Source organism: Leptodactylus fuscus, chromosome 7 (genome assembly GCF_031893055.1).
Source record: "Leptodactylus fuscus isolate aLepFus1 chromosome 7, aLepFus1.hap2, whole genome shotgun sequence".
NCBI classification, from domain to species: Eukaryota; Metazoa; Chordata; class Amphibia; order Anura; family Leptodactylidae; genus Leptodactylus; species Leptodactylus fuscus.
Genome location: NC_134271.1, coordinates 21,349,682 through 21,363,420, shown reverse-complemented (window position 1 = coordinate 21,363,420; position 13,739 = coordinate 21,349,682). Strand labels below are relative to the sequence as shown.

Here is a 13,739-nt window from a genome sequence, read left to right as displayed (position 1 = left end):
GCGAGCGTGCTGTTCGGATTGGCTGATCCGAACAGTACTCGCTCATCTCTACTTGCATAGTCACTTGAGGGAGCTTACTATGGCTTCGTTCACATCTCGCAGAATCTGTCTGAATTCGGTGGAGAGAAAAATCCTGCATGGTTTTAGTATAAAACTGGCGGAAACTAGGTGTCTGCGGGTAACTGCTGTTTTAGCGGATGGGCTCTCCATGGTATTGGTCCCACCTAGCCTAAGGTTATATCTATGCAACAGCTATTATACACAGTGAACGGTACCTTGTAGTCACTGCCTGGTGATGCTCAAGCCAAAAATAAAGGGCAAGTGAAACTTTCTGTTGGCTATAACAGCAGATGACCAGGTTAAAGGGATTCAATCATTAAAAATCTTTTCTCCTAACACGTAGGAATAGCCTTAAGAAAGGCTATTCTTCTCCTTCCTTCCTACCTTCTTCTCCTAACTACCTACCTATTCTTCTCCCAGTGCTGCTACGGGCCGCCGTTCGGTAGAAATCCGGGTTTTCTTCTGTATGCAAATGAGTACACTCGCAGCACTGGGGGCGGTCCCCAGCGCTCAAACAGCACTAGGGGTGTCCCCAATGCTGCAAGAGAAATCTCCAGCACCACCTCTATCTTCGTCTGGAACGGCCTCTCTTCCGGCGCTGGGTTCAAACTTCTACGCATGCGCAGTCGGCTCTGCCATCGGGCCTTGGGCAGCGCCAACTGCACATGTCCGTGGCAATTTTTTTTTGTGGCCTCTTACACAGTAAGCTGGGGTAAGCGGCCACGAGAAAATGGCCGTGGGCATGCATGAAAGAGTGCAATCACTAAGCAATGGAAAGCATTACCTAGAGAGATGAATCCAGAATTCTGTTGTACCATGTTGGTGGAAGGGTCAGAATTTGGTCCAAGCAGCATGAATCTATGGACCCGTCCTCTGATACTTGAGGATGGATATTTGGACAGTAGGGATTTGTCCTCAGCCAAGTTCATCCCTATGGCAGGACGATGCTCGACTGGACAATGCACCCTGCCACATGGGTCACATAGTCATGGATTGGTTCCAGAAACGTGTCTCAGAGGTTTCCTTGCTTCCCTGACCTTCATTGTCCCCAGATCTTAATTCGGCAGAGTATCTGTGGGGTGAAGTAGAGTGGGCTGTTCTCCCATTACATAATTTATTCCATGTCACGTTTTCTATGTAAAGCAACAATAGGGAGCAGAGCTCGTAGTTAAAAAATAAATAAATAATGAAAGTAATTGTCACTGTATCCAAAATTGAATTTGAAGTTACGGAGGCGGAAGAGGCTTGCAGGGCTGGTAAATAAATAGAACATGTTTTATTCTACTAGGTAATTGACATTTCAGGCAAATAATTTTCTATAGATTATGGAAGGAAGAACAGTTTATCCGGTGGAAGTCTGCTTTGCACACATTATAAAGAGTCTGTCACAGATCCTTATTTCCAGAATGCGTGGAGCTAGCCGAGACTTCTAGAGGTTCATTTTGTCAACTGGTAGGGGGCAACAGACACATTAATTTATTTTTGTTAATCTCTTCCAAGCTTTCATCACTAGAGGTTTCTGCTGAAAAATCATCTTTGGTTGTCTTTACATGTTGTAGCAGACACAGAGGCCCAATAAATAGCTGCTTACTCCTTATTTTTACAGCAATTTCTGCTTTTTTTTTTTTTTTTTTTTTTTTTTAATTTTTCTTTGAAAAATTGTTGGTCTGAATGTGATAGTTATCGGCCAGTGGCTTGAGTCTTTGTCACTTGTCTTCTCAAATCCATAACCAAGTTTGTAAGGTGTGATATTGTTATAGATGGTGTTAAATTGGTGGAAGAACTGAGATTTGGCATAGTGTCAAAAATGCTCCATGTTTCAGGGACAGATTTGGTAAGAGTAAGCAAATCCATTATACTGCACTGCAATGTAAGGGTCAGTTTCTACAGAGTTTATTCTGCCGCAAAATCCGCTGCCAAAACTGTCTCCCATTGACTTCAAGGGGAGCTGCTTGCTTCTTTTTTTCTGCTTGCTAGTAGCGGAAAAAAGAAGCGAGATGACCCTTCTTGCCGCAGATTCCGCGGCTGAATCAGCAACTGCGTCCACGGCGCGAGGCTCCCTCCCGATTAGGCCCATTCATTTGGGCCTAATCCGGAGTGCAATGCCGCGACGTGATGTTGTCACGGCTAGCCACGCGGAACGTTCACACGCGGATTGCAAACTCTTAGTGCCAAATATATTTGTTTGGACCAGCGTTTCAATGTTCTTATAGGTTTACTTTTGTCATATTTTATATAAATCAATCAATCCTATAACTTTTTTTTCTTGTTGCAGGGAATTGGTCCACATGTTGACACACGTTGGTCAAGCACTTCACCAGGCCAAGCTCCAGTTCATCCTGGTTATCCCTCCTGCCGTGGCACCAGGGTACGTGACCCTATTATTATTCCCATGTTATCTTTAGCCCATTAGCTTTTGCATAATTTTGGTTTATTGTATATATATATTTTCTGCTCGGTGCACTAGGTTGGTTTAGATCACGACTCTTTATTGTTCCTATTGCTGACAGCTCGGCGCTGTGCGGAACAGAATAAGCCACATCATAAAATATTCTCCTCTTAAAGTATTCCCAGCTTTGAAACTTCTGCATTGTCTAGAAGTGTTCAGAAACTCTGCGCTCACTGACAAAACCTCAACTATGAAGCTTAAAAAGTTTTCATAGTTTTCATTCTCACGGAATGATCATATTGTGGCAGAAAGAGAGTGAAAGGCAGATGGGGAGGACGAGGGGACACGCATGGTTCTGCTAAACGCAATGGCATGTAGTAAAGCTGGCTGTACACGTTACATATTTAATCCGAACCAGCCAACCATCTATATAGGGGCACCCTGACTCTGCCCCCACTGCACGTCAGGGAAGAATAATGTCTGATTTCAGTATGTCTGATATATTTTTTAAGTCTCTAAGATTTTTAGAGATACAGTGTTGTGCAAAAGCTTTAGGTAGGCGCCACCACCGTTTTGGCCCTGTGGGTAGTAGCAATGGTGCGGACCCAACCACTCACTGGTGCAAACAGGTTTATTTAAAAAACAAACAAAAAAACAGTCAAATAAATAAACCTTCACGTCAGGCACAAAAATAAGCAAAATAAAATACATCCTTGATGTCTGGTAAAAGGCAAAACAAAACTCCTGCTCGTCCGAGCTCTAACTAATACAGAATAAGGCTAACTAGGCAAGTGGCTTACTTCTGGCCACACAATCAAACAAACTCAAGAAGTCCCAGTTTGGTCTCACCTAGATTCAGCTCTCCAGAACAGACCCAGGCACCTCCGACCTCTCCCAGGATCTGCCCTGAAGTACAGGCTCTGCAGCTTTTTATAGCCCAGTAATGAGCTCAGGACCTACTCTAGACCTGCCCTGGACCACACATAGGTCAGAAACCTGGGGGAGATATACCGTGACTCCAGCACTGTGCCTGTCACCTTCTCACAACCCCCAAAGACCGCTTAATTCAACATCATCCAGTCTGTCTTGGATTACATGAAGGATTGAAGCAAACCTACATCAAAATCTGTGCTTAGTTCTCCAAGATGTTTAGAACAACATTTACATTTTTCTGGTCTTCTTTCACTTCATTTTGTTGATTATCAAAAATAAACTATTAACACTTCTATGTCTGAAGGCATTCTTACTTTGTAGTATTTTTTCCACACCTGCCTAAAAGAATTGCACAGTACTGTATTTTTACAGATCATGCCTGATCGCTTTATTCCAGGAGAGATATGGCTGAGCCGCCAGTGAATGTGTATGGGGCTGCCGGGCCCTGTTCTCATGTGATAACCGTCCAGTAGTAACCTGCCCCTCAGAGCCATCTTCGCATGCTCATGGCCACAAGAAAATGGCCGCTTAATCAGTAAGCTGTGTAAGTGGCCATTTTCTTGTGGCTACTTACACAATAAGCTGGTGTAAGCGGCCATTTTCTTGTGGCCATGGGCCCATTGCGCATGCCTAGAAGATTGAAACACAGGATGGAAGAAGACACACGGAGAGGCCGCTCCAGAAGAAGATAGAGGTGTCACTGGAGATTTCTCTCGCAGCATTTGGGACGCCCCCAGTGCTGTTTGAGCACTGGGGACCGCTCCCCTTCCTGCAAGATAACTCATTTGCATACTGAAGAAAACCCGGATTTCTACCGAACGGCGGTGCGGAGAAGACATCTAAAGTTAGGAGAAGAATAGCCTTTCTTAAGGCTATTCCTACGTGTTAGTCAGAAAAAAATGGTATCCAATGATAGAGAGTACCCTATAAGGATATTCATTAAAGGATTTTTTTTATGGTTACGTCAATTCTGGAAATGAACTAGTAACTTAAGTGCGACTTTGTATTCTTAAGGCATTTATAGACGATTGCTGCATCTTCCGCAGTGGACACAGCTTTCTTTTTTACTCTTCAATACGATCTGATTTTTCTTTTGAGGGTGTCTGAGTGATGTAAAAGTATGCGCGTTGTGCATGACCTGCCTTTGTGTCTGATGAATGCCGTCGCTGTGTGGGCTGCTTATCCGTAATAACCCGATAAAACCTGTGACCCATAACTGCTTTCTGCGGGTGCCTCCTAATTACGTTATCCTACAACTCCCTTTAGGCTCTTGGTAACGGCCCGGAAAATCCATTACTCCGCTTATTTTCCATTTAATAGCTGCACACCATATTTCCCTAAGGCATTGCTGATTTACCCCCTAACTCTTTCAGTTCCACCGTGTCCTGCTGAGTATTTACTGCTGCTCGCTGCTTTTATGTCCTTGTATATTACAGGGGCTGTTATTTACTATTCCCTCTCAAAATGTAAAAAATTGTCTTCAAAATAGAACCCCCGGAGCCCACCACAAGTGTGAACGGAGACGTCTTCTTTTCTAAAGGCTCATCTTACAGGGGTTCTATGGGATATCATTTATTTTAGAGGTCAGCTGGTATCTACGGTACCCATGTGACCGCTGCGACAAATCACTGGCTCTCATCTGCAGGGCTGTGTATGTGGTCACATGTGTAGATGGTCGCAGGAGCGACAGAACTAATATAGTAGGGGTTAAAACAGGTAAGTAATGACACACTCCCCCATACCTTTATTTTCCGCAATCTCAGAAACTTCTTTACGCCGGGACCCCACGGAATGGAAATGTGTCACAGGAAAAATCGCAGCGTTTTACAGTATGGGCAAAGTTGATGGGATTCTAGCCAATCCCATGTCCACTTTGCTGTAAAAACCGCTATGTGGACATGCCACAATTTCCAAAACCTGCGCAGTTCGATAATGTCAATTATACCTACGGAAACGGCGGCGGTTTCCCCATAGGTATAATTGTTATAGAAAGTCCACGGAGGAAAATTCAGCGAACTATCTGTTTAAAGCACTGCGGGAAGAACTGTGATGCATTCCTACCACGGTTTTTCCCACAGTGCTGCGGGACGTCCCGTGGGGTCTTAGCCTCAAAGTGGTAAACACCTATACTAAGGATAATTTATCAATATCAGGTTGATAGGGATCCAACACCCGATACCCCCTCCATCTCTCGATTAGCTGTTCTCAGCATCTAATACACAGAGAATGGAGCAGGAAGCAGACAGCGCTGTTCTCTGTATAGTGGTCAGACCAGGGTACTGCAGATCGGTTCCATTCATTTGAAGAGTACTTGAGCTGCAATGACTCATTTCCGCCACTACACAGAGAACAGCGCTGTCTGCTTCCTGTTCCATTCTTTCTGTATCTGGAGCTGAGAACTGATGTTGGTGCCAGGTGATTGGATACTAGTGACCTGTCTTTGGGTTAAGACTTGTATACAGCCATCTAATGGTTGTTACTTGTCTCTATTAAATATCACAACATCATTTTGGGCAGAATCACGCGGGCAGTAATTGCAGCGGATTAGTCACCGAATACTTGCTGGTGGTTAACCCTTTGCAATCTACAGTAGCAGCATAGTGGATGAGATTTAGATATGGCGTGGGCAGAGGATCCTGGCATTTATGTGATTGTTACTTTTTCATGTACCACCTACCTAAACATATAGACAGACATCAATAGCAGTTGATATGAGTAAGTAGTTTATCCTGCATACAGCTTCCCAAATAAAGTTGCAGACCAAGCCCACCCTTACTGGCCTCTTTCAACAGGATAATGCCCCCTACCACTCTGCAAAAAGGCCAGGTATATATGTGATCATTGACCAGCCATATCTTCCATACTGTACCCCAAGATATGAAGCATGTAAAGCAAAGGGTTGATAAAGTAACACAGTGTATGTAACAGTCTGAAGTGGAGCTAAACAGACAAGTAAAGAGGAAGAAATTACTAAGACAATCAGATAATAAAGATTCTTTTTTATGTGATATTCCGAGGAGCCGATGGTGCCCGTGGAGGAAATACTTTTAATGCAGTTATGCGATAAATCTATTTCTGAACCTTTTAGTCCCAGACTTCCTACCCTGACTTCTCTATACAGTATTTGCTCTTCACGCGGAGTTACACGGAGACTATTTTCGGCATTACTGATTGATTTTAACTATCGAGTGACTGCCGTGGTCCGCAAATTCAGATGGAACTCAATGTATTCCTCTGGACGTCGGCTGTAACTCAGTAGTTAAAATCAATCAGTAGCGCTACAAAGTGTCTCAATGTAGCCCAGGCCTAAGAACTATAGGGAGGGTATTGAGTAATTCTCCCAAAGCCTCATATGGATAATAGTGTGGATTTGTGAGCTCGATTGATGTAATTCATGTGGATAGAGCCTGCGGAGTTTATAGGCAGCCGCTAAACTCTAAATAATTACGCCCACTTTGCCGGATGACTCACCTCATTAGCTGCGTACAAATAGCTGTCAGTGGCAGGAACTGCTCATTATCGCTGCCAGTGGAAGCCCGACCATCGACAGCCAATGTTTCAGATCACTAGTCCACACTGTAGACTCGCACAGGATCCCATTGCACGTGCGACTCTCTGTTCACTACACATTGTCCTAACTTTTTTTTTTGCATGTTGTTTGTTTAATGCACTCTTTGGGTCAACTCTTTTAGTGAGATCCCCAGTGGTAAGCAGTTTATAGGTAGAGATGGGCAAACCTCGTAAGAGTCGTTTCATCGGTTGTTCTTGTTCAGCGTGAACGGGAAGTGATACTGTTTTACTGTTGGGTCTATGGCAGTGATGGCTAATAGAGATGAGCGAGTACTATTCAAAACTTCCGTTTCGAATAGCACGCATCCATAGGAATGAATAGACGCATCCGGCAAAGTCAGCGTGCCGGCCGCTTCCATTCATTCCTATGGGTGCATGCTGTTGGAGACGGCTGTTTCACATAGTACTCGCTCATGGCTAACCATTTAAGCTCTGTGTGTCGAAATTGTTAAAAAATAAAACCCCTAGCTTAACTCAGGTGTCAAATCTAGAAATATCCATAATTTTTTGATATTTGTAGCTCTAGGGAAAAAAGTTATATTTTTGATATATTTATTTATAACCTCCTTTTTTAGCCATCACATAGCCCATGCTTGAACCCATTTTCTGCCCCCACAGTAAATCAACCCTTTTTTTTTTTTTTTTTACCCCCCCCCCACACACACACCATATGATCCTATTTAGGGCCCTCACACAATTTATGACACCTTTTATACCCCCAACACAGTATTTGACCCCTATTGTAAAGCCAACAGTATATGACCCCCTGTTATCTCCCCATCCCTACACAGAGTATTGACCGACACTTTTTACTCACCTGTCCACCCTCCACACCTGGACGCCCTCCGCTGATGTCTCCAAGGTGCGCTGTTGCCAACGCTGAAGAAGGCTAGGACGTTGTACGTAGTGTCCTGGCATTCTTCAGCATCGTGACATCAGTCTAGCACCGCTTAGAGGAGGCTGCGGCCAGGACAGGAGAGTAAAAAGTATCTGCAGTTGCTTATTGCAATAACACAATAAGTAGCTGCCAAAGCGTGTCACCCAAAATGCCTTGGCGTGTCACATGCGTATCATAGGTTTGCCCTCACTGCTCTAGGGTCTCTTCCCACCTCAGGGTTTAATAAATGGAGGCCAAGGGAAGGTGCGGCAACATAATAAACTCCCTCCCTGGTGTCCTCTTCCAGTCTTTTGGCTGACATCATGCACTATGTAGGGTGCTTGAAACCCAATCATTGGCCTCAGCTGTCCCTTGGGGCACAAGATGTCAGCCAAGAGACCAGAAGAGGGTTCGTCAGATGCCAGGAGGTAGCACCTCCACTGGGCCTCATTTTATGATACTTTTTCACAGTCTGTCTTTAACGTTTTCTTTCACAGCCTGTCTTGAACGTTTGGGTCGAAAATCCTTGTTTCTGTAATGGTGAGATCTGAGTTGGCAGTCCCACTGTATTATTATAAATATGGTAGACTACTTGACTTTGAAATTGTGGCTTCCCCTTCTATATTTTAAGTTATTTTGCCTGTACGTAGCATAGTATTACCAGTAATTTGCTAGTAATTTCCTCGGGGCCAGCCTAGGTTCTGATGGGGCAGTCACTTGTAATCAGGAGATTTAGGAGAAAGGAAATGTTTGTTGTCTTGATTTGTCTCTTCTCTTTTGCTGCTGCCTATGTAGAACCAACATAAAGTATTCTGCTGCGTTTCTCTTAGATTGTAATCACTCTGCCGGGACAGTGATTGTGATCATCATCGGGCCTCGGAGGCTATATCGCTTATCTAAGACTACATGCACATGAACCCTGTGCATCGTAGAGTCCCTGTGGGAAAATTCTATATAGAAAGAGACTTATTCTCCGATGGCCATGAAGGAAATCTACACTAATATACATTACATCGTTTTTACAGGGTTTTTTTTGGGATGGACACAAAAGTATGGTATGCCACACTAATACCTGTGTCCTTTAAAAAAAAGACCTATGCGTTTCTGTCAGTTTCTTTTATTTTTTAACATTGACGTCTATGTAAGCGAAATGGTTCTTACATCCATTTTCATTTCCATTAAGCGGATGAAAAAAACTAAATCTGAATAAAGCCTAATATGGGCTTAACATAACCAGACAGAGTAAAAAGCGGAAAATGACTGTGGCAAGAGGGTGCTGGCTCTCCTCTTCTGACTTAAAGGGCTTTTCCCATCTCAGTGTTTCAGCAGTTTGCCTGCTGTCACTTCTTCTCACTTCCTGTATTTCTCCCCCCCCAGTTTGCTGAACATGACAATGAAGTCTCATAATACTTATGCAGATCATATAATATGCACATGCTTGTAGAGAACAGACTCTATCTGTGTGCTACATCAAGAGATAACAGACTTGGCTTTATTAGCAAACCGCAAATGGCTGAACTGATTGTCCTGCCGGAAAAGCAGTGAGTGGCATGACTTGTCCTATCACACAGGTCCGGCGCTATGGAAAAGCTGTAAACAATCAGAGGAATAAGTTCACATAGCAGGCAAACAAAGCAGCCTTTCTAAAGCAATATATTTAGGAGAAGTTTCCAATTTACATAAGCTACCATTATAGATAGTATCCTTGAGATGGGACAACCCCCTTTAAATGGTAATGTAGCTTTTCATATCATAGTGTAGATGGTTTTTGAAATCTGTAGATCTTTTCCAGCCACAGTAAATTACAGCATTATCTACAGGATAAAGGCTGACTCGTGCGTCAGGGGATAACTCACCAGGGCTGACGTCGGCAACAGGCAGACCTGGGCAAGTGTTGGACCCCAAGCTCTTGAGAGGGCTCACTCGGCCGCCAGGTACTGAAAGCGGCCGCTGCTGTTTTTTTAAATAGGCCCTATTTACTTCCAGATCCCCTGCTCCTGGCCCTAACCACTGTCACTTCCACTTCAGCCTTCCAGGGGCCCCTGACCTTCCCATATCATGTCACTGATTCTCAGGGCTGGCACCAGGTCTGTGTTTGCCTTTGGGTGACAGAACCTCAGTGGATCTTGCGCACCACAGCAAACTCATGCTCACCACGGCATAAAAACAAACTGACATTGGTTGTTTTTTTTTTGCTGAGGCAGACCTACTGGCGGGACTGTAATACAGTCCATTCCATACAAGTAGACAGAACTTTTTCAGATGTCGGAAAGTAAGGAGGAATTAGCGGTGGACATCTGCATCAAATTCCTCTTTATTTTCTACCCCCAGCTTACGGAAGTGGATGCACGACCTCACCATTCAGTTCTGGCTTTCCAATAGGCCCCAATGGAATGTGTGTGGTCAGTGGGGAGTCTCAAGCTGCGGCCTCCAAAACAGCTGCAAAATCTACCACTGTTTGCAGCAGCCTATATTCTGTCACCCATGTCATAGTAGACGCTTCTAAAACAGCCTTCCTTATAGAGAGGGCAGTTCTGATAATGGATTTATATAAAAGACTGGGGCTACGTGGCAGATTTTGATGCAGAAATCAGGTAGGTGAATGGTATTGCATTGCCCCACATGTTGCAACAAAAAATAAAAAGTGCTTGATATTTTTTGTGTTGTGTGGTTCCGGCAAACCCATTCCTTTGTATTACTTCTGGTGTGACAGTGATCTTTGATCATGTGACAGGCAAAATCTCCAGCCTTAGGGAATAGCCGTACATGCCGTTCCCTAACTAAGCAGCATTGGGTCTCCAGGCTTTCCTGCAGACTTTACAGTACATCCTGTCATTTTTCTTGTTCCTCGGTGATAGATAGTAAAGAGCTGATATTTCTGCTGCTGCTTTTCAATTATATAGTATTTCATTGAAGATCTATTCTGTACACATCATAAATTATACCCATGGGGACCGTACACCTCCTATCCAAGTAGTGGTTATATTTTCTCCAAGAGTAACAATCTCTCCTGCCCCCCCTGTTTGTCGGAGAAGTAATACTTTGTAATTCCCTCCGGCATATGTGAAACACTCAGTTATTTGTTTCCAAAATGTCAATTACTTCTAATACACATAGCACAGAAGGTCACGGGCAAGGTGAGAAAAGCGTCTCTGTCTGATGCCTCCAGCGGCGTATGAGGGTTAAAAGCGTCAATAAACCCAGGAGATGTTGATTGGAGCCCCGGACCTCAGTGGTCCGTCCACCCCTCTCCTCTGTGATGTGCACTGCTCAGAGGGAAGTCCATTAAGCTGTCCGCAGACTCTGCGAATAACCTTTAGCAGTGCGCCAGCCCTCCCCTCACCTCTGCTGAATCCTGGGAGATAAAACACCAGCCCCAGTGTTTGATCATCTCCTTTTCTTCAAACAGATTAGAAACTATTCCAGTCCAGGGCTTTGGAAATTGATTTCTTTCTCTTCTCTCCATCCTGGTTGACGAGTGACCCCGCTGACTCCGACTTCTTTTTTTTTTCTATTTCCTGTGTTTTTTTTTCATTTTCTATTACAAGCCCTTTGTGTCCTATCATGAATTGTCGAGCGACTTTCTCCTATATCATCCACTAAGCAGCCCCTTTCTACTCTCTTGTTTTTGGCCACACTAATCACATCATTAGTCAGAGACAGAAATGAATCCGTTGTCTCAACAAGGATTCTGTGCACTCTCCTGCCAGGGAGACTTGTTTAGCAGATATGCAATGGTTGATGCATCGAATTGATGAAGTATTGATGAAGGGTATTTTGGCTTCAGCAGATCAATATCTATCAGGGGTCGATTTGGGACACTAAACCACCCACAGGTCCTAATGGACTGGAGGTTTAGTTTCCCAAATAACCCTGTTCTAAAGCCGCGTGTTCCCAGACAAAATCTTTACCTACCCTGTCACTGTACTTCCTGCGCCGTCCCACTGAAGCATGAGGAGCACATGTGCAAGAGGACTCTTCCGCGGCTGAGTCAGCCCCGGCGTCTGCCTCGCGACAGCACCCTCCAGACAAGGCCCATTCATTTGAGCCTATTCCGGACGGGAATCCACGACAGTTGTGGCAGGCGCATTTTGCTCCAATTGTAATGCGGCTTCCCGCATCAGAATACAGACAAAATATGCGGTGGGGAGTGTCGCTCGGTAGCAGCAGTGATGTGGACCCAACCAGTCAAAGACAGAGGCTTAAGGGCTAGTTCACACGTGAACTGCCTGCGCGGGTTTTGACACAGAGAGAGACGCGGCGAGCTGCGTTTCTCTCTTGTCAAAACCCGCCCGCCGCGACCATCGCGGCTTCCGCCTGAAGAAAGAGCATGTTGCTTCTTTTCTCCGCTAGCAGCAGCCCGCCGCTAGCGGAGAACAGAAGCCCGGCGGTCTCCATAGACCACCATTATAAGGGGAGGTTTTGGACACGAAATCCGCTGTCAAAAACCTCCCCTAATACTCACGTGTGAACTAGCCCTAAATCTTGCAGCAAACAAGTTTATTTACAAAACACAGCAAAATAAATAAACCTTGACTTCAGGCATAAAAAATGAGCAAAATAAAATACAGCCTTAACTTCCCTTTTTTACAGCCTTTTTTATGCTTCAAGGTCCAGCGGGTGGTGCTACATGCAAGGCTGCCAGTCTCTGAGTGACACCTCCCACTGGACTCCTAAATCCAGGGATTTTGAAGAATTAGTTAGAAGTCATGCTGAATATAGAACTATCTATCAATCTGCTCCGTGGCATCCTTCTCTATAATATGATGTTGATAGATTGGCTAGCATTTTCTTTTCTTTTTTTTTTTTGTTGATGTTGTCCTTGTCTGAATTTGAACCAAGGACTCCAGCACTGCATGGCAATAGTGCTAACCACTAAGCCACCACGCTGCTTATTTAACCCCTAAGTGTCACAGTAAAATCGCAAAAACCCTCAAGAAATTGTCACTTTTTATCATAGATTTTGAATTTATGGCTGAAATAAATATTACTGACACATAACTCTGGGGCCTTATGTGCATTTGAGTCGTTTAGTGATCTAACACAATTTAACCTTTAAAGGGATTCTACCATTAAAATTGACTTACAATACTGTGTAAGCGGCCATTTTCTTGTGGCCGCTGGCATGCGCAGTCTGCTTTGCCCTAGGCCGAGGCCTAGAAGTTTGAAGCCAACCCCCTGAAGAAGATGCGAGTAGACCCGTTCCTGAAGAAGATGGAGGCGGCGCTGGAGATTTCTCTCGCAGCATTGGGGACTCCCCCAGTGCTGTGAGAGAACTCATTTGCATACCAGCGGAAACTGTGATTTCTACGGAACGGCGGCGCAGAGAAGACATCTAAAGGTGGGAGATTAATAGCCTTTCTTAAGGCTGTTCCTACATGTTAGGGACAAAAAATTTGATTTGAGTAACAACATTTTACCCTCCTTTGCATTCCCACTTACATATTTTTTTACATTTTATTTCGATATACTGTAGCTTTACGAGACTCCCCAAACGGAAACCCGAACGCTGTTGTGAATAGGGCCTTGCTTGTACTAACCGTGTAACCAACCCCTTTCACAAACCTCCAGTCCAACACTTGCAGGGATAGTAATAGTAATATTAAGAAACTGTAGATATTCTGTGTCCGTCACTGGTTGCTTTATTAACTGGCCATGGTAGGTGGTATGATAGACACTAACCAGGAGAATCACATATGAGTAAGGCAATGAAAGTGACATGTTTGAAGGACAAAGGGTGACTGCATAAATAAATTGCCATGCAGACAGCGATACATCTAAATATATAATTCAGGCAGATCTTCTTTACCACATGATAGATGAATGTCTGCTCTTCTTCACATTTGTATTCCGTTGTCACATTCGCTAACTTTCCTCCTTGTTTTTGTTCTTCTGTCATGTGTAGAAAAA

The 13,739-nt window shown here is 44.2% G+C and overlaps 1 protein-coding gene across 2 annotated transcripts in view; it reads left to right on the top strand.

Moving 5' to 3' along the window:
- Positions 1-13,739, top strand: part of CHID1 (chitinase domain containing 1) — a 215,050-nt gene that overhangs the window by 53,151 nt on the left and 148,160 nt on the right. For both annotated transcript variants that reach the window (XM_075281312.1, XM_075281313.1), the window contains exon 8: positions 2,336-2,428. In XM_075281312.1, the coding sequence (XP_075137413.1) occupies positions 2,336-2,428 (93 nt within the window). The remainder of the gene's footprint in view (positions 1-2,335; positions 2,429-13,739) is intronic.